The sequence below is a fragment of the Lissotriton helveticus genome, chromosome 3_1, assembly GCF_964261635.1.
Source record: "Lissotriton helveticus chromosome 3_1, aLisHel1.1, whole genome shotgun sequence".
Taxonomy (NCBI): Eukaryota; Metazoa; Chordata; class Amphibia; order Caudata; family Salamandridae; genus Lissotriton; species Lissotriton helveticus.
The window spans coordinates 2,048,675,001-2,048,694,390 of record NC_136061.1 but is presented as its reverse complement, the minus strand read 5'-3'; the positions used below and the strand labels follow the sequence as shown (position 1 = coordinate 2,048,694,390).

At 39.5% G+C, this 19,390-nt stretch overlaps 1 protein-coding gene across 3 annotated transcripts in view; it reads left to right on the top strand.

The window, feature by feature from the left end:
• NTRK3 (neurotrophic receptor tyrosine kinase 3) overlaps positions 1-19,390 on the top strand; it is a 1,749,208-nt gene that overhangs the window by 1,525,713 nt on the left and 204,105 nt on the right. For all 3 annotated transcript variants that reach the window (XM_078683168.1, XM_078683167.1, XM_078683169.1), the window contains exon 13: positions 6,961-7,091. In XM_078683168.1, coding sequence (XP_078539294.1) covers positions 6,961-7,091 — 131 coding nt within the window. The remainder of the gene's footprint in view (positions 1-6,960; positions 7,092-19,390) is intronic.

Here is a 19,390-nt window from a genome sequence, read left to right as displayed (position 1 = left end):
AAAATAAAAAGACCGTTACATTAATTAGTTCTACAATATTAAGCCGTCATGTTCCAATGGACCCCAATTCTTTTGAATGCATAGTTGAGTGCATCATTAATGCACTGAGAACACAATTCAAAGTTTTTAACATGATTTTGATCAATCGAGCGCTCCAGGCTGCAGAACTGTAGATGAAAAGGATGTGATTGTAATGGTGTTTTGCATAAAGGTTTTAGACATCTGGCATTTTGTACTCAGGTAAAGGCGGTGGGAGCAGGGCTAATAACACCTATCTCAAGGGACTTCTTGATAGACATATGTTTTTAACAATTCATAACCATCACAATGCTTTTTGAAATTCCTGCATTTTTGCCAATTGTTGTATAGAGCTTGTGCCTGAGTTTTCAATTTATTCTCGATGTAATCCTGATAGAGTTCCTCATAACCCCAACATGTTCATTTTGTTCCCTTACCGTCTGTTCTTTACTAGAGGGTGTACTTGTAAAAGTGTCCCACGGCATGGACTTGTTGCATGCTTATCCCACACTAGAACCGTGTGCCCTTGTGTCACATGTACGTGCAAAAGGAGACAGTGTTCGCCTGCACGCGAAACATGCAGTAGATGGTTATGGGCGAATATCTTTCGTTTTTTTGGGGGGAGGGCAGAGGGTTATTAGGCCGTAGAGTATTTGTGCACTCTCACACTACTGTTGTGCTTTTGAGGACCCGACAAGAGAGCAAGTTGTATGGTCTCCAGTCAGTGAAAGAGTGGAGAGGATGTGGTCTCACAGCTAGACTGCCGACTTTGGAGCTGGGAAACCAAAGTTCGAGCCTCGGCTCGACTCCACCTCCTGTTATTCTGGGCAAATCACTTAATCTCCCCGTGCCTCCCAAAACAATGTATGTGTCCTTGCGTAACGTAACTGGTGCTCATATAAAGCGCCCCAATACCTTAGGGTCGAGTGTGAGCAATATAAATCTGCAACAAAAAATAAAAGAGGTCCCTTTGGCTTCATGGGTCTGCTGTACAGAGCAAGGAAATTGCGATTTGCTATTAGAGAGAAATGAAGAATCACAGATATAAAATCACAATTCGTTATGTATGCATGTATTTTGGTTTTAAATAGCTAGTAGGTAATAGTCCCAATAGCAAATTACCGATTTAAATTCAGTGAATCGTTCAAATCCTTAAAATGCTACTGGCCATGATGACATCATAAGAGTGTGCAAGTAGAATATTCCTGTATTCTTGAGTGCAGAGGCAAGCAGGATAAAGGGCCAGTAGTTCTCAGTTTCAGAACTGCAAGCGAGGAGCCACACCAAGGAGATACATCTAGCTGGAAGTGAGAAAGTGATATGTAGAAGAGGTGTCCATGAAATAAAAAGGTTTCATTGACATTCTCTGAAGGGACAAGAAGTAAATATGGAATCGTATCCAGCAAATTATCAGTGTGTATTTGGTATAACTAGTAGAAGCATGAAGGATGTTGTAGTGCATCATCTAGTGTAGGTAAGAGTACTACACCTGTAAAGGTTTGGAATACTCACTTTATCCCTTACAACAAGTGTATCTTAACACCAGCACCTTCACTATCACTTGCATACTTCTCAGCATTCTATCATGCCAACCTGCCAATAGTGCCCTTCAGGTAGGAGATCCTGAGCAGCCATCATGGAATATGTACTAGGAAGTTCAGCTCAGTGGCGGCTCCTCCGCTCAGCGAGCAGTGCAAAATAATTAAAAAATGATATGATAATAACAAAGGTTTTCTTTTTCTTTGTGGGAATCGATGCCAGGTCTGGTGGGGTGGGGCTGGGTTCACAGCCCTCAGAACAGAGTGAGGAGTGGGGCCGACCAAACCGTCATGCGAACTTAGCATGTTCTCCACCGCACTGTGTTGTACAGCTCGGTGTAGAACATGCCTAGGCTCCCATGCATTGCCTGAGTGGCTTGTTTGGCCACACAGACCAATCATGACTCTGCTGATGCAGCGTCATGATTGACTGGGAGAGGCAGGGAGCCTGGGTTGTTCGGGTTCTGAGGAGAGGCGGTGGTGGCTGCAATGATGACAGATACGTTTATTTTTTATAGTTTTTTCATCCCCCACCCCACCACTCCCATTCTGAGGTAGCCCCCACTGGTTCAGCTGCTGTAAGTGGAGTAGCAAATGCCAGATAAGTTTGGCAAGTAGAATGTTCATCACTTTGAGCCAAGCTGAGGCAAATGCAGGATACACACCTTATGTGTAGAAGAGTGTTTGGTTTTAGTATTACTATAAATGATGCTTTCAAGACAATGGCATGTTCATTCAGACATATCAGCCACTGACAAGTGCAGTAATTGAAGTGTCAGGGGCATGTTGAAGCATGTCTGCAAAAATTAGGATGATTCCATCAAAGACTAGCACGTGCTATTGTAAAGGCATGCTGTCAGCATACAATCATATATCCCGCTGTACGTTCCTAGGTAGCTACTTAAAGTAACTTCTAGTTTAGAGGAGCTTCAGAGAACAAATGCTGCAATTTAGGGCTGCTATTTCAATTGGAGACAATAAAGAGGGATTAAGCCCACTTCTGTCGTGTAGGGGACAATGGTATGCTGCACCAAGACTCGCTCCAGAGAAAGGAGGGAAGACTTAGAATGGGAGAAATTCAAATTTTTCGGCCACTGAATCTTTGCCTCAGGCGGATAATTTTCATGCCTTCTGCGGGTTGACATTTCCACCTTTGGACTTAGCCTTTATTATGGAACTCAAAATCTTTCATTGGGGCAAACCTAGAACCATATCGGATGACTTCGACAAAATTGGGCACTGTTGCCGTGAGTTGCTTATGAAGTTCCAGAGGCCTTGGAAGTCCAAAAACATCTTACGCCTCATCTTTGCAGAGTTTTTGAAGCAGCTCCTCTTGGTCACTTCTACGGCTCCCACAACCACAGTGCCAACAATCGCTCCAGCAGGGTGCAGTTCAGGTTAAGTAGTTACTGGCCAGCTGGGCACCTCAGGAAAGAGACATTTTGTAGCTTTTTGTGTCACTGTAGCCACACAGGAGGTCAGCCAACTGACCTTTCAAATCAACTTCTTAGTCCCAGGAAAAGGTCCACAAGGATTTTAAACAGTAGGTACAGTCTTCTCCTGTTCTTCCATAGGCCTAAAAAACTTTCCGAGGAGCAGTGTATGAGGTGCCACTTTTGTAGGATTTACCAGCCAGAATGTGGAGGTGACTCTTACTGCAACATATACCACAGGTCACTATTCTGAGGAAAATCCAATATGGCAGAATCTTTTATGACCTAGAGGGAGCTTGTGTGCCAGCCAGGGGTGTCTTTAATGAAATAAGCAGTCTCCTTCTTCTCAGCTGCAGGAAACTGGTTAACTGGTTCTCTGGTCTGTCCCCCACCCCCTCTCCACACAGGTCTAATTCCAAACTAGCTACAGAGAACAAAGTGGACAAAATTGATTCTCTTACTCAGTTCTCCCTTTACTCTTATCTATAAATGTACAATCCCAATCCGGTCGTGTTTAAATGAATGAAGTCCCTGACCCTCCTCGGCTGCCTTTGCTGAGCTGATATGTGTCACATACCTAACACCCACCCTTACTGCCAAAATACCTAAGCCATTGTTTCTGCCCTGGTAGCATTAGGAGAAAGCAATGGTGGGACTTCTGACAGCAGGCTAATGTGAATTAGCTTTTCACAGGTTCAGACAGATTACATTTATTGTTTTTTTAATTCCCTTTTCCTAAGTTTCTATTAATGTATTAAAAATCTTACTTCATCCCTGAATTGGATTTCTATTAAACATTAAAAATAGTGATTGAAGTGTTTTCCAGTATCGTGTCCCAAACCAGATTTAGCAAAGTTAGGGTTTATTCTGAACGTCAGCAGCCGCGGCCGGCAGTGGGAGTAAATGCAGGGCGGTGATGTGGGGAGGGGGAGGGGCAGGTGGGGGTAGTAATGTAGGGATTACAGAGTTTTACAGGTAAGTAAACATTTAAATAAATAAAACAAGTTTCTTTGAGTACACTGTATCCCAAAATGTATGTATGGTAGGAGGTGTGGAGTTACATAAAGTAGATATATACTTATCCGTATGTACTTACATTGACAATATGTTGTAAGATGATATTGTTTATGTAATATTTCTGTAGGTGGATATAGTGATTGCATTATAAATACATGTAACGTGGGGTGGGTTATCATATGTCTCATATACCAGTGAATGAATTGGATCCGTAGACAGGATTTTTTTTTTACCGAAACAGTAATATTATTTTGGTTAAAATTAAAGCTGGCAACATGTTCATATTTCTAGGTTGTTAATCTAGTTCTCTCTATCAAACCCTATGACAAACAGCTCACTTTTATGCAACCACGTTTAAGTTGGTAAGCAACTCAATGTAGTTTAACAAATGAAATTCTGTAGACATTTTAATTGCAGTTCGTCCATAATTAAGGTATTGTCCCACCTGTGGCATACAAAACGCTTTATATGTGATACAGGGAAAATATATTTTGCAAGTATATTAAATCTCTGTAATGCAGAATTTCATAATTGATTTCTTTCTCATATAAAACAAATCTATATACAGTAATCAATACTAGTAAATCCATACTAGCAGTGATTATTACATTTACTTTGAATTTAGTCCTATATGTATATATTTCCTATCTTACCAACTACCTGCCAAAACAACTTGTTTGAATTAAACAAAAACAGCAATGTTGTTCTCCACTTATTCCTTTTTCCTATTCATCCTCAGTGGAACACTATTTAGACCTCTATTGCCTGTCTATTTAGCTTTCTAGCATATATCTTGCTATTTACTGTGTTGATAATAGTTCTTTAATATCTCCTGCTCACTGAACAATTTATTAAGCGGCAGTGGAAAATGTTCTACCAGTATGTGCTTCATTACAGGCCCATTAGATGTTGATTTCTTTTCCTAATAGTACTCTTAAAACCAAAATCGACTGCTGATGAGAGGGTCTTTAAAATCAAATGTTGGCTTCCCATAACTGAACATTATTTGTTAGCAGTAGCCAAAATATATTTGTATTTGTCCTGTTAATGTATCGAGGCATATTTCATTCAGCTTGTCAAACAATGGTATTTATATACAACTTAGTGGATAATAAATACTTTTCTTTTTGGGTAGATGACTAATATTATTATTTTTTCCCTTTTTAAATCGTATCAATTATTGTCTAAAAGTTTTGCTTTGTCTCATAAACCAGTGAACATATGAAGCCAGCTAGCCGAATCATTAACAATGTGGCTGGCCTCACAAAACAGTTTTATGAAGTGCTTACTTAACAGGAGCACAACTATGGGGTTTAAAAACATAAGTGGATTTGGAGACTTTTGTAAAAATTAAGATGCAATGAACACATGGAAACAGATGGACAAGCGAAAAGTTTGCAAAACGTCAATCTATGTTAAAATTCACAGAGATAGATTTTCGTTCTCGTCATGAAAATAGAGATATCCAAAATGACATTCGAAAAATAAGTCTTACATGCAAGAAAAATAAATAGTTTGATTTCTTATCAGCTTAGCTCATATCAATGGCTTCCATTTTAACAATACGCAATTAATATTTTAGTTTACATCTTGCACTAAGATATTACCTAATGTTGCAATTATACAAAAAACGTAAACATCTAATGATGCTTTATTTTGTTAAAATAAGCTTTATACATGGTACATTTTGAAATGTGACTAGAAGGTGACAGTAAGTCTATAACTGTAAGAAATCAGGGGCAAATTATCAAGCAGGGCGTTATAATTATCGCCGTTTTAGCGGCAGAAAACTGCCGCTAAAACAGCGACAATGGGCTTGATAATATGCTCTGGAAAATTCCTATAGAAGCCCATGTTAACACCAGAAGATGGACATCTATTGGAATTCACAAGGCCATATTATCAAGCCCATTATCGCCGGTTTAGAGGCAGTTTTGTGCCGCTAAAGCGGCGACAATTTTAACGCCCTGCTTGATAATATGCCCCATAGTGTTATGTAAAGATTTCTTAGGAAGCAGCCACGTCCCATGCAGGTAAGAGTGGTGAGGCAGTGGGGCCGGGTGGTGGGAGGAATTTCAACAGACGACGAGGAAAAGATAAATAAATATTTTCCCTCGTCATCTGTCAAAATGCACACTCTTGTGAGATAGTCTCACTAATTGATATATACCACGTGTTTATTGATAGACCACAGGCAGATAGAAACTCATTTATCAGCCGGAAAAGGATGAAAGTGGAGTAACTTGTGGGAAACTAAACCGTTCACCAGTGAATTAAACACAGATCCTTGCAGTGCATGTTTAGTTCAGTGACCCTCAAGACCAGACTTGACATTTTCATATATAAGTAAAATACTAATGATGGAGTACGGTAAGTAACTTTCTGAACATCTCATCTGTAAAAAAAAACGATTGCGTTGTTTGGCAAGTGATCAGCAAAGATCAATAAACTGTGTGTATTTCAAGTCTAAAATATTTTCATAACTGTGGTATCTGATATACATTTGTGGTCGCTGTGCAACGTGACTATCCAATTCCAAATTGCAACAGTGTCTCTATCTTGCATTACCATATGGAACTTCATGATAATTGTTTACAGTGGCACATTCGCTGTGTTAACAAGCGTCATTTAAATAGTAGTTGCACTATCGGTGCTCGTTGCCTCGGGTGAGCGTACATGGCTTTACATTGTAGACTGTTTTCCCACAAGCCCCCTTTTTAGTCAACAAGCCATCCAGAAACTTCACTGGCTTTGCTTCTCGTGAAGCAGCTGCCATGCAGTCTTGACTCTGGAACAATTCATCCCCTGAGATGTTAACTAATTGGAGTGCTTCTTATTGCCTGTTACACGAAGACAATTTACAGTAATTGTATTGCACAGCATTTTTTCTTAAATGAACCAATTCCTGCTTCCTTAACCGTCCTTATGTTTGTTTGTTCTTTTCCCACTTACAGATGTTCAGTACATTAAGAGACGAGACATTGTTTTGAAGAGAGAGCTGGGAGAAGGTGCATTTGGAAAAGTGTTTCTGGCTGAGTGCTATAATCTTAGCCCCACCAAGGACAAGATGCTGGTAGCAGTGAAGGTACGTACAAAACTGAATATTGTAATTTTTATATTTTTCAATGAGCAATCCTTATTAAACAACCGCTTCGGCTGTGGTTATTTAGCAGCGATGGTTTTGTAAGAGTCATCCTGATTTCATGAACAAATGTGAATGTTCTGATTGAAGGTAAATACCGTACAATTGTCATGAATTTATATCAATTAATTATTCATTCTTATTATTTTTTCTCCGTGTGTGGCATTCCTTCTATGTCGGATTCGATACTGATGTATCCCAAATATTGCTCGAAAGCATTGCAGCACTTAACGGGGCAAGGGATCTAGAAGTGAGACAACTACATACCTGAGAAGGAAATAAGTAAACCAGGGATTGGGGGAATAGTTCGTACAGAAATGTGTCTTCTTCAGGTGTGCTCTCGTGACACAAACTCGCATGCACACGTCCAGGCAAGCCTCATTGCAAAGAAAGCTTCAACATAGATAATCTATAAATCCCAATCAAAGTTAGTCGAATTAGTCCTACATATTTGTATGTGGATGCATGAAATGTTTTGAATTTCTATCACGTGGCACGTGTTATTTAGTAAGAATTTCCATACCTGGAGATTGTTTATAGTTATAGCATCAGCAGAGTGCCCAGGTAAACCACGTGCTTCCTTACATCTCATCTCGCTGAGTTTGTACATGCTATTTACCTTGCTGGGGACTTGGAACCATAATACCCGAGCGACTGCATTTTGAAAATTTTAACCAATCTCTCTTCAATTTTATATGCAAATCATGCTGTTGTAAAAATTGAATAATCACACTTGTTGTTTATTTATTTGTATTTTAAGTAAATTATTGCAACAGTTTTAGTCAATCATGCAAACAAAGCATGTTATGTTATGAATTGGGCAGTGGGCTGTTATAAATAGGAGTGATATCTAACGTCGACACAGGAATTGCTTATTGCACAACCTGTAATAACTATGCAGAAAGCAGTATCTACATTTTAACAGCAAGCTCTGTAACCCTGTACGGCTGAAATGGGTCCATCTTTTTCTGTGATCAGGTTTTCCAAAAGGTATTCCCATGTCTGATGTGCATCCCATTTATATGAAAAATAGCCAAAGATGATGTCTGAGTCACACAGCAACACTCTGTATTGAGCTGGGATATTTGCTTAGATATTTGCTTATCCTTACTCCACATTCAGATGCATTTATATTGTCTACGATTATTGCTAGTTTATATGCTGGATATTATAATTCTAATGTAGCGACATTGCAAAAATGACTGGCAGCTGCTCTGGTTGGAAGAAAAACAAGTTATTACACTGTTCAAAGAGGGATTAAAACCTAGACTTTTGACAGTCGGGGGAAGACTACATCCTACAATGTCTGGTCAGGAAACACATTGAAATGAAAAAAAACAACTGCTTGCTGCATTTCGAGAATAATCTAGACAATAATTGAGATAATCTGTCTAAAACTTATTGCATAACATACAAGAACTTTTATTCCAACATGACCGTCAAATACAGCATAGTATTTGAGGACAGTTAAACCAAAAATTATAATCTAAGGCATTATTCAAATAGGACATTTTAGAAATTGGTTTCTGGTTGGCAGAAAGACGCACCATGTCCAAGCAAGAACTACAATCCTAGTCAAGGTAAATCAGAAAGATACACATCCTAAATTCACCTGGCCTCACCCTCTGATTGCTTGACACAGAGCAGTCAGGCTTAATTTAAGAGGTAATATGAAAAGTATTTGTGCAAGACTTCAAATTGTAAAGCAGTGAAAACACCACACAAAAAGATACTGCACCTAGTTAGAAAAATGGAGATTCATTTATTGAACAAAACAAGACCAAAATGACAAAAATCCAATATGTATAACTCAAGTTATGCATTTTTATAGAATATACTGAAATGTAGTGCTTAAAAGTACAATGTGCCAACCCGGGCTATATGGTTGTGCTAGACTGGGTCAAATCCAAAAGTGTAGGCCTTCCACGGTGGAGCACGGGTTGGACACAGGGACCGGCCTTGGCCGCTGAAACAGTGCCTTGGTTCACGGTTGTGTCGACGTTGAGGACAAGATGTGAAGAGCACAGAAGGCGATGCGTTGTCATCAATCCCTTCAGATGTAGGTGATGCATCGGTTCCATTACATGTGAGTTGGAGATGAGTCATTGCATTGTCTAACCCTAACATGCAAGAGATGCATCATCATCGAGCCAAGCAGTTGGTAATGCAATGTCTTTGGTCTTTGCGGCGATCAGTCGGCATCAAGGGAGATGCGCCAGTTCTGAGCCACACAATGATGGCGATGCATGGGTTTTGCCTGGATCAGCAGTGTATAGACACTTCCTAGGGCCCAGGACTGGATTGGCCCCACTTGGCATTTGGAGTCACTCAGGTTAGCCTTGGGCGAAGGTAAGCAGGTCTAATCTCCTTTCTCAGATAGCAGGGTAGTGCTTCATGAAGCAAGGCAGTCCTTCTGCATCTTCCACAGGTCCAGCAGTGTTCTGAAGAGTGGCTCTGGAGGTCCAATAGGTATACCTGGTGCCAACCTTTGTGTGAGGGCCTCCCTGTCCTAACCCCAGATCTAGTTCTTTAAAGTTCTTCCCCATTTCTCTGTTAAGGCTCCAAACTGTTTGGAGTGACAAAAGACTGGGCAGACCTAGTGTCAGATTTCTTTGGTGTGCAGTAGACACAGCCCTTTAAAATGTAAGTGGTGCTGAGTGCAGCCCCTCCCAGTCATCCTGTCATGCTGGCCCATCCTGTCCACACCTAAGCCTTCTTTGTGCTACCGTCTGGAAGTAACACACAACCCCTAACAATAGCGCTATTCACAGTCATGTGACCCAGGACACTGGCAGAAGGCACAAATAATTAGGACAAGAAAATGCTTACTTTCTAAAAGTGCTATTTTCAGATTTGTGACTTCAAATGTGACACCATTAAAGATGATTTTAAAATAGAATTAATTTCAGTGTAAACTGCATATTTCGTGGACCCTATCAACACTCCCTGTAGTTAGAGCCTTTTTTGGTATTTTCTTTGAATGTTTCCCACATATGTATAGACCCAGCCCTGAGGAAGTCATTCTCTAATTATAATCAGGCCCACAAGAAGGTCAAAATGTGTTGGCGTATACAGATATGTGGCCAGGGTACTAGCATTACCATGTACTAGGGACTTAAAAGTAAATTAAATGTGCCACTTAAATGTAGGCCAACTCAACCATGTGTGAGCACATGTACTTTAACACTGGTTAGAAATGGTATGGTCCCATGGGTTCTAAAGCCAGCAAAAACAAATTGAGTAAAACAAAAGGAGTGAAGACAAAGAAGTGAGAGGAATACCACACCAAGCATGTCGGTTCTGACACGACACCCAGATGAATGAAACCTGGAACATGTCATATGTATTTACTAGCTTACCTACTAGTATCAATGAGGACATAAGGGTGTCTAAGACTTACTTGCAAGTCGGACCATTGTTAATTTAAGCAAGCTTTGTGTGCCCAAATGAAACTTGTGCATATCACCCATGTCAGTGGACTTCATAAACAGCAGTGGTTTCAAATTTCAGATTCACATGACTGTTTTCTTACCTGTGCATTAACCTTCATAATTTGTAGTAGTACGTCATTCTTGTAAATACCAGATTTCAAACAATGGTAAATGTAAAATAGAATTGCAACATATATTTAGCTATTAGGCATTGTGCACACATCAATAGTTTTACATAGGAATAGTGTATGTGCATTTCAAATAAACAAATAGGAAGTTTAGAACATTAAACTAGTATGTGGGCGGGAGTTCTTTCTCCCAGGTCAATTCTTTAGGCATTAGAACCTCATTCAATAATCTTTCAGTAGCCTCCCGCCCAGCCCCGATGAAATGTGACTAGAACAGGTGCATTCAATTCTATCGCACTTGATAGATGTATGTATCTTTCTTATATTATACATATGAGAAATCCATAGTATCAGAAATTCCAAGAATGATTTTGTTTGCAAATAAAAGAGGAGCATTCCAGTTCAGACAGAGAGACAGAAAGAATAACCGAAGAATGGATGTCACTTGCACATGTCCTCACATGTTGAACTCATGCCCTTCGGCATTCTATCAGCACAGTCATCATCACTTCCAATAGAGAGGTGTGAAGGTAAGTGCTTTCAGGGTGGCTGAAGCACATAGCAGTATATTAAACCTAGAGTAGAATTTGTAATACAAAACGTAGAAGATATTGTTGCTAGACTAGATTTTGAAAATGGCACATGACTGCAGGTATTATATTTAATATAGTACGAGAACAAAATACTGGTGACAATCTAGATTTTAAACTTCAGCCATCACTGGAGATTTTCTAGTGATGACAGCGAAATTACATTCTTGTGTTTGGGTAATTTCCCTGTGATAATATAGGTGTGGGGAGGTTATTATCGGTGTCTAACACGGAGTGGAAATCTTCTAACTGAAAATGAACCATAAATCAAACAAAGTGATGGCTTCTGTTTTCTTCTTTTCCATTACCTTGTCTAAATGGCAGTGCATTAAGAAACTTAAAATTCATTGTGCCTTGAAATATCACATCTAAACTCTACCCAGTGAAATGAGAGAAGCTATTTTCTTGAAGGTATCTCATCAACATTATGAATATATTAAATGCTTGGAGTCAGTAGACTGCAAGAGGCCTGAATGGATGCATTTCCATTCAGCAGTTTGGCTATAATTCAACTAAATATTGTTAGACAGACTAGGCAGTGATTACAGTGAAAGTATTGCACGAGTTCAATGAAGAAAATCGTCTATAATTCTATAACTGCAAACCAACTTAATTGCATATTGCTTTTGTAATTTAATTTGGTTGGGAATGCAAGCTGCAATGACAGTCTGAAAGAGGGAACATGGGATAGTTTCACAGTTATAAATATCAACAAGGTGGTGCATAGTGTTTGGAGTGGAAAATGTCTGAGTCCAGTCACTGTAAACCAGGTTATGTTGACTATAAAGAACCAATTATAACAAATTATGACAAAAGAGGACAGAGTGAGAAAGTGGATTCGTTCTCCCTATACAATTTTATTTAAAATAATGAAATCCATAAAAAGGAGTGAGGGTATTATGCCAAGGGTCCTTTTGGTGTGTGACGGGTGTTTAAAAAACACTGTGTGCTCCCCACCACTGTAGGGATCACCCTCACTCCTTTTTGTGGACTATAAAGGACCAACATAAACAGGAACAAATCGTCCAAAAGACTATATGTAACTCGAATAAGTTGTATTTTACACAGATTATGCTTGATCTGAAATCCATTTACCCGTCGAAAAGTGCTGGCCATTTTATGCAAACTATGCAACATGCCTTGTGGGTGCTGGTATCAGCATGCCACAAAATGTCCTGCCAAAGATACTGTATCAAGGATCCATCTCTATAATTGGGTAGGATGAACACTTGTCTATTGATGGAGCTGGCCAAGACCTTTTAAAAAAATAAAGGTAGAGCTCCTTGGAAATGAACTCTGAACTTTCCATGAAAGCAAATGCTAACTGGGCAATGTATTTGAATGGCTAAGTCGAATGTGTGTCTGTGTTTTTGTGTGATGTGGATAATTTCATGATTCATGACTGGATGTCTCTATCATACCGCGTGACAAATTCATGCAAAACTGAGGGGTTTTTCATATTTGGGTACACCTATGTATATCCTTACCAAACATGAATTACTGTCATTCTCACTGCCTATCCTGTCCCTCCTCCACCCAAAATCTTCCTGTTCTGTTCAGTCTCTCTATTCTCTAGAAACCCTTTGTCCCCATCACAACTCCTGCAAAGTGCTGCTAAAGCCTAAACATAAAAATATCTGCAACTGCATTACATTCCACAAAGCCAATGTGTTTGTCAACTCACTAGTACCTACAAAAAGGCCTCCCCAATATCTCTTTCCATCTACTGGCAACATTCTCAGCTTAGCTACTAGAACCATAAGCAGCCTCTCAAACTGCACACCTAGTTCAATCTATCATCCACAAGCCTGCAAGTTATCTATCAAAAATTGGTCCTTCTATAAACTTCAGGCCTTGGTATTGAATTCTGTCAATCAGATATTGACATCCACTAACCAAAATCTCATGTTGTCACCTACTTATGTGCTGCATGAAGGTTCCACTCATTTTACCTCAAGGAATATCCTCCTCTGACATTCATTCCCATGTTCACCTAATTTATATGCTTTAAAAGAGCTCTAAAGAATTATTGCTAAGGAAAACAAATCAAAGCCTGATTAGCCCGTAAGTCTCTTCCCTATTGTTATACTATGTATAGCATTATCGTAGTCTATTAATGGCATTACGCATGCTTGTGAATAGCTCATCTTTGTCTTTGACCCTCTTTAATTCTGACCACTGTCTTTTTTATGTTATCCATCCAATGCACATTTGTCCTATTGAATGTCAATATCCTGATGTACAGCATTTCTGATCAATATATGTTGCCTGATAGTAAATAATACATGGATAAATAAATACAAAATGATGTGTATAACACACTACCTACCACCGGTGCTCATGTTGAACTTTATTTGCAAAATTGTAACGAATTTAGATCACTATTAACCTCTGTCAAGACTGAATTTTATTATTGATCTCCAAAACACATAGTAACATTTTCCATGGCATTGAGTATTATAGGATATGTCTTTAACTATATGAAAATGTAATTAATATATTTTTATAGAAATCCACGGGTATCTGTCAATACAGGCTGAAAAAATTAGATTGTCTCTGTTCCAATAGTGATAACAGGAAAAACAATGAGGAAGCATATTCCGAAGAGGTGAACTATAATCAATTTGTTTCAAAGAGTTTAATTCACCATTAGCAGTTAAATTGTTATGTCTGGACAGAAAATGTTACATGAAATTCAAACCACGCGGAATTTGACAATTGATTTTTTTTAAATAACATGAGTGAATAATCCAAGAAATCAGCTCATTAAAACATCACGGACCCAAAGAAAAGGAGAACTGAGCACTTCCTTTGCTAAGGTGATTTATTCAATGCAACACTGTGCTAACATTACAATTCATACTATTCTTGAAAAACAAGCCCATCGGATTGATTCCTTAATGTTGAAGTTGGTCTTTTCTGCAGGGTCATCGACAACGTTTTTACCTTCAGCCTCCTGTTTTTTTAGCTCGTTGTGGTCGGCTTTTAGGACCAATGTTAACAAGTGCTAATGTGCTTGTGCTCCCTCCTTTAAACATGGTAACATTGGATTACACCCAATTGGCACACTTAATTTACTTGTAAGAATGGTGCAGGGTCCAAGAGAGGTGGATATTCGGGCAAGGTTCTGTTTGATATAGCTTAAATTACTCCACTGAGTGTACTATGCTAGTTCAGCCTTATTCAAAATGGGACGTAGTGAAAACATGAGATGCCATAGGGGATGTGGGGTGGAGGCATCCTTTTTCCACCTGCTCTGTGAATGCGCAATCTTCCAGGTATATTGGACAAGGATAGCCCAAAAAATGAAGGAGGTAGTGGGCATTGAGGTACCTGCTGAACCTAAATGGCTCCTTCTGATAATGGGGTGAATGATGACTGGCCACGACATACAGAACAATGTCTGTCACTGGCAGCGGAGGTTGCAAAGCACAATATAGCAATAATAAAGTGATATGAACTGGTACTGGCAAGCGGAATTAACGATTTATAAGAGCAAGAAAGGGGAGAACATTTGGGGGGCATGGCAGACATATCAGACATATCAGGGACAATAAAGCGGGAAAATAAAAGTTAATAAAAAAGGGACTATTCTGTTTACTACTACAAATGATTATATCATGTGAGGAAGAAGATGTTATTAATGATAAAAAAGGACTGAGGTTGTACTATCAAGGTTCTTTGTATATACAGAGTTTGTATGTTTTAATAAAAAAGAGTTTAAAAAGTTTTTCTTTTACTTGTAAGTCCCTAGTAAACTGGTACTACTTGTACACATGCCCTGTAATTAAAAGCTACTAGTGGGCCTGCAGCACTGATTGTGCAACCCACATAAGAAGCCCTTTAAACATGTCTCAGGCTTGACATTGCAGCCCGTTTGTGCAGTTTAAAGTGTCATTTTGGCCTAGCACAATAAACCTCTTGCCAGGCCCAAACTTCCCTTTTTAATGCACATACATTTGCCGGAGGGCAAGCCCTAAATAGGCCAGAGGGCAGGGTGCAGGGTTTTTAAAAAGTTGGGCATGTACTTTTAACTTTTACATATCTTGGTAGTGAAAAACTCTTACATTCATTTTTCACAACTGCAAGGCCAACCTCTCCCAAAGGATAACATTGGGTACCTTATTACATCTAATAAGTGATATCTTTCAATTGGGGGTACTGGAGAACAAACAACAGAAGGCACCCTGTAAACCCAGCTGAGGCTGGGTGTAATTATTATGTAACAAACAACAATGTCTCAACAGATAACAATGGAAAGACAGTTAATAAACATGCTCACTAAGTTGCAGCAGGGTGAAGACAGGGAGACCAAGGTAGTTGTTTGAGAAAAATAGCGAATGGTTTATATTAAAGCAAATTAAGTCCAGAGGAACAGTATCAGAACTATTTACAATAATTTAATAATCTGAGGGTACTTGTGCACATAAGTATTCATGAAAAGGTGAACGGCGAAGGTTTGACAGCGAGAGGTGACGCAAAGGCTAAACATTAGTGACAATATTTACAAAGGTTTTTGGGTTCACAATTTTGATTTATAAAAATGCAAGAGTTTTGGCACTTTGGATGAACTGTGAAGATGCACCAGTAATTGCGCTGGACAGTCGATTGTCCCTAGGGGCCAAATTTAGTGCGGAGAGCATTGCCTGTGAATGCTTTAATAACAGTTTAAGTGAATTCTTATTATTTCCTCGATTTAAGTTAACAACATTAAAAGCATAATTAGGTCTATTAATTTTTTTCATATTTTTTAGAATGCATATTCAGTCTTAAGATCAGAAGTAAACCACTTGCAGCTGTGATAATGTCTTTAAAAGTTAACATAGCCCAATGTCAGTGCATTCATCTGGTGCTAAGGTCATTGAAGATTGTAGGACCTCGATGTATTCTTCAAAGACACTTACCATATTTTTGAGACTGGTAAATGTTTGTTAAAATTGGAGCAAAACTCCCAGTACACACCTCTAGAGTGTGCAAAGAACCTCATGTCAATTTTAAACAGCAGATAGAATGTTTTGATGAGGATTTTTTTTAATATGAAATGATTATCCCTTAGTGATATGTCAAAATCTTGAAAATATTTGGTTCTACTGTAATTCACATGGTTAAACTAAAAATTGTTGTGTTGACAACATTTTTTAATTTGATGAAAAACCATGAGACGGAATTGGCCCAAAGAAGAAAGTCCAATCAAAGTAATTGTTCAAGTAGTAAAATAGGTAGACCTATCATTTAAAATATGGGATTGTGAAATAATAATATTCTGAAGTTAGCAAGCTGGTATAGATGGGTGTAAAGACAATACAACAGGATGAGATAAATGTAATGATCTTGAAGAGGATACAGGGAGCTTTTAACTTCATAAATTGAGTATGGGAAATATGGTTACCCGGTAGAGTATGGAGCATTTTTTCCCCATGTTTATGAATTCAATCTTCCAGTATATGTGTAGGAGGAATTAAGAGTCCAATTTAAGTTTTGCAAAGTTGGAGGAATTCCATAATCCAGAGGTCCTGCAAACTAAGTCTTAGTAAAATAAGCATTTTCCTGTTACAGCTGGGTTTTAGTTTGAAAGAGCAACAAAGGATATAGCCAAGTATAGCTAAACGATATGTTTGCACCTCTTCGAAAAAAGGGTTTGAAAGCCTAAATTCTCTAACTTGTCATGTAAATTTTTTTCTTACTATTTTCTTACTATTTCTTACTATTTTCACTGTCTAACATTGAAACAATGATAAGATCATCACATCACTAGTTGCCGCTAACATGGCTGAATAGTGATATCACTGTTGACTCATTTGTGGCAGAGATCGGGTGGCCATAGTTACTCACACACTGTGAAGGAAGATGGTGTGAAACCACAAAAGCACTGTCACAGCAACAGACTGAAAACTACACCCATATTTGATATACAGTGACAATGTTTGCCTGCATGGAGACACCAAGTTCCCTCTCTGAGGAACAATTGCCCTGAACGCATACTACATGTTAACAAAGATAAACTCATTGGCAGCCTTTAATGTTTGACTAACACATTGGAAGCATTGATACTTCACTTAAACTTGTATAGTGCTGTAGTAAAAGAGTGTTGGGTTCTAGGACGCTGGAATACTTCATTTTCAGGCATAATGCTAATGTGCATTGAGGTAATATTTAGCCCCATATGACATATTATAAAGGAAAGGCATTGTGCGTTCTTTCTGTGTGCGGTGTGGGTAGAGGGTGCTGCTTTGCAACACTATAAATTAATCTCCCATGCACTCTCACAGCCAGACTCGACTGTCTCTGCTCCTTCCTTGCCAGCAGAACCCAAAGGAGCAGACTCCCACATTTCCTCTTCGAACCCACAGCGATCAACTGTGGGATACCCCAGGGATCATTGCTCAGTCCCATGCTCTTCAACATCTACATGGACCCCTCGCCGCCATCGTCAGACAGACTGGACTCAGCATAGAATCCTACTTCGATGACACCCAGCTCATCCTCTCCCTCACGAAGGACCCCAAAGCCACCAGACTCAGCTTCCAGGAAGGAATGAAAAATTTTGCAGCCTAGATGAGCTGCAGCTGTCTAAAGCTCAACTCGGAGAAGACAGAAGTCCTCGTCCTTGGACCCACTCCCTCAGCTTGGGACAACACATGGTGGCCCACCTACCCTCTACAACCCCCACAGAACACACCCAAAACCTCAGCATCATACTCAACTCCTACCTCACCATGACCCGCCAGATCAACGCTGTCACCTCCACCTGCCACAACACGCTCCACATTATTCACAAGACCTTCAAGTGGATCCGCCCTGAAGCCAGAAAGACTGTCACCCATGCACTCATAACAAGCAGACTGGACTAGAGGAACGCCCTTCATGTTGGAATTAACATATCCCTGCTACGCAAACTTCAGACCATCCGAAACACCACAGCCAGACTCGTCCTTGGCATCTCATGACATGAGCACATCACCGAACACCTGCGAGACCTCCACTTGCTCCCTGTCGAGAAGAGAATAACGTTCAAGCTACTCACCCACACCTACAAATCTCTCCACAACACCGGACCCAAATACCACAACGAAAAAGTCTCCTTCCACGTATCCAAAAGAAATCTCCACTCCACCGACCTCGTCCTAGCAGAAGCCCAGTGCATCCCGAGAACCAGAGCTGATATAAGAGCCTTCTCCTACATCACGGCCAAGGCCAGGAATGAGCTCTGGGTTAACATCAGACACTCCCCTACTCTGCACACCTTCAGGAAGATCCTCAAGACCTGGCTCTTTGGCTGACCCAGAGCTGCAACCCCCCAGCGCCTTGAGACCCTCATGGGTGAGTAGTGTGCTTCATAATACCCTGACTTATTGATTGAATGTTCATCTTTTTTTGCAAGTTGAGAGATAGTTTATTTCTACCGTTGCTCCACAACAGCCCTAAATTAGCACCATTCGGTCAATTTATACAGTCCAGGCACAGCAGCTAGGGCTGAGGTTGAGTCAACAAAGTTTTCCTTGTAGACTCGAGCAGTGTGCACCTACTATAAACCAATGCTGCTCAGATGATATAATATCCAAACAATGACATCCTTTTGCTGCCCCACAAGACTGAATGAAAGAACATTTGATTTGATTTTGATGGAAATACGAATACAGTAGTGCAATTCTGCAGTTTACTTATTTGCTTCTCTTTGCGTTACTGACACAGGCACACTTTATACAGGTATGAGTTTTCAAAGTTGATCATCCCCGGAGGATATTCAAATCACTCTTTGTGTGTCTGAGCAATGTGAAAATTGAAATGAGTTGATTTCTAAAGATCAGCAAAACATAGAACTTTCCAAAAAGAAATTGCTGATGTTCGTCTACGTTCATGAATATTTTTAAACATTTGGTCATAGCTGTGGATCTCTTCCTATAGCTACTATACACTCATAGTGTTAGTGTTGCTGTTTACCTTCAGCCTGCCTCAAATTTGGTACAAAACATGCTTCAGAAATCATTCTGCTTTAGAGTTAACTGCATTTTATTACTAAACCAAGCATGTTTAAATTATTTAAAAGGATATGAAAAGCCTGAGCCAATAATGCAGAGAATTAACCTACTTTG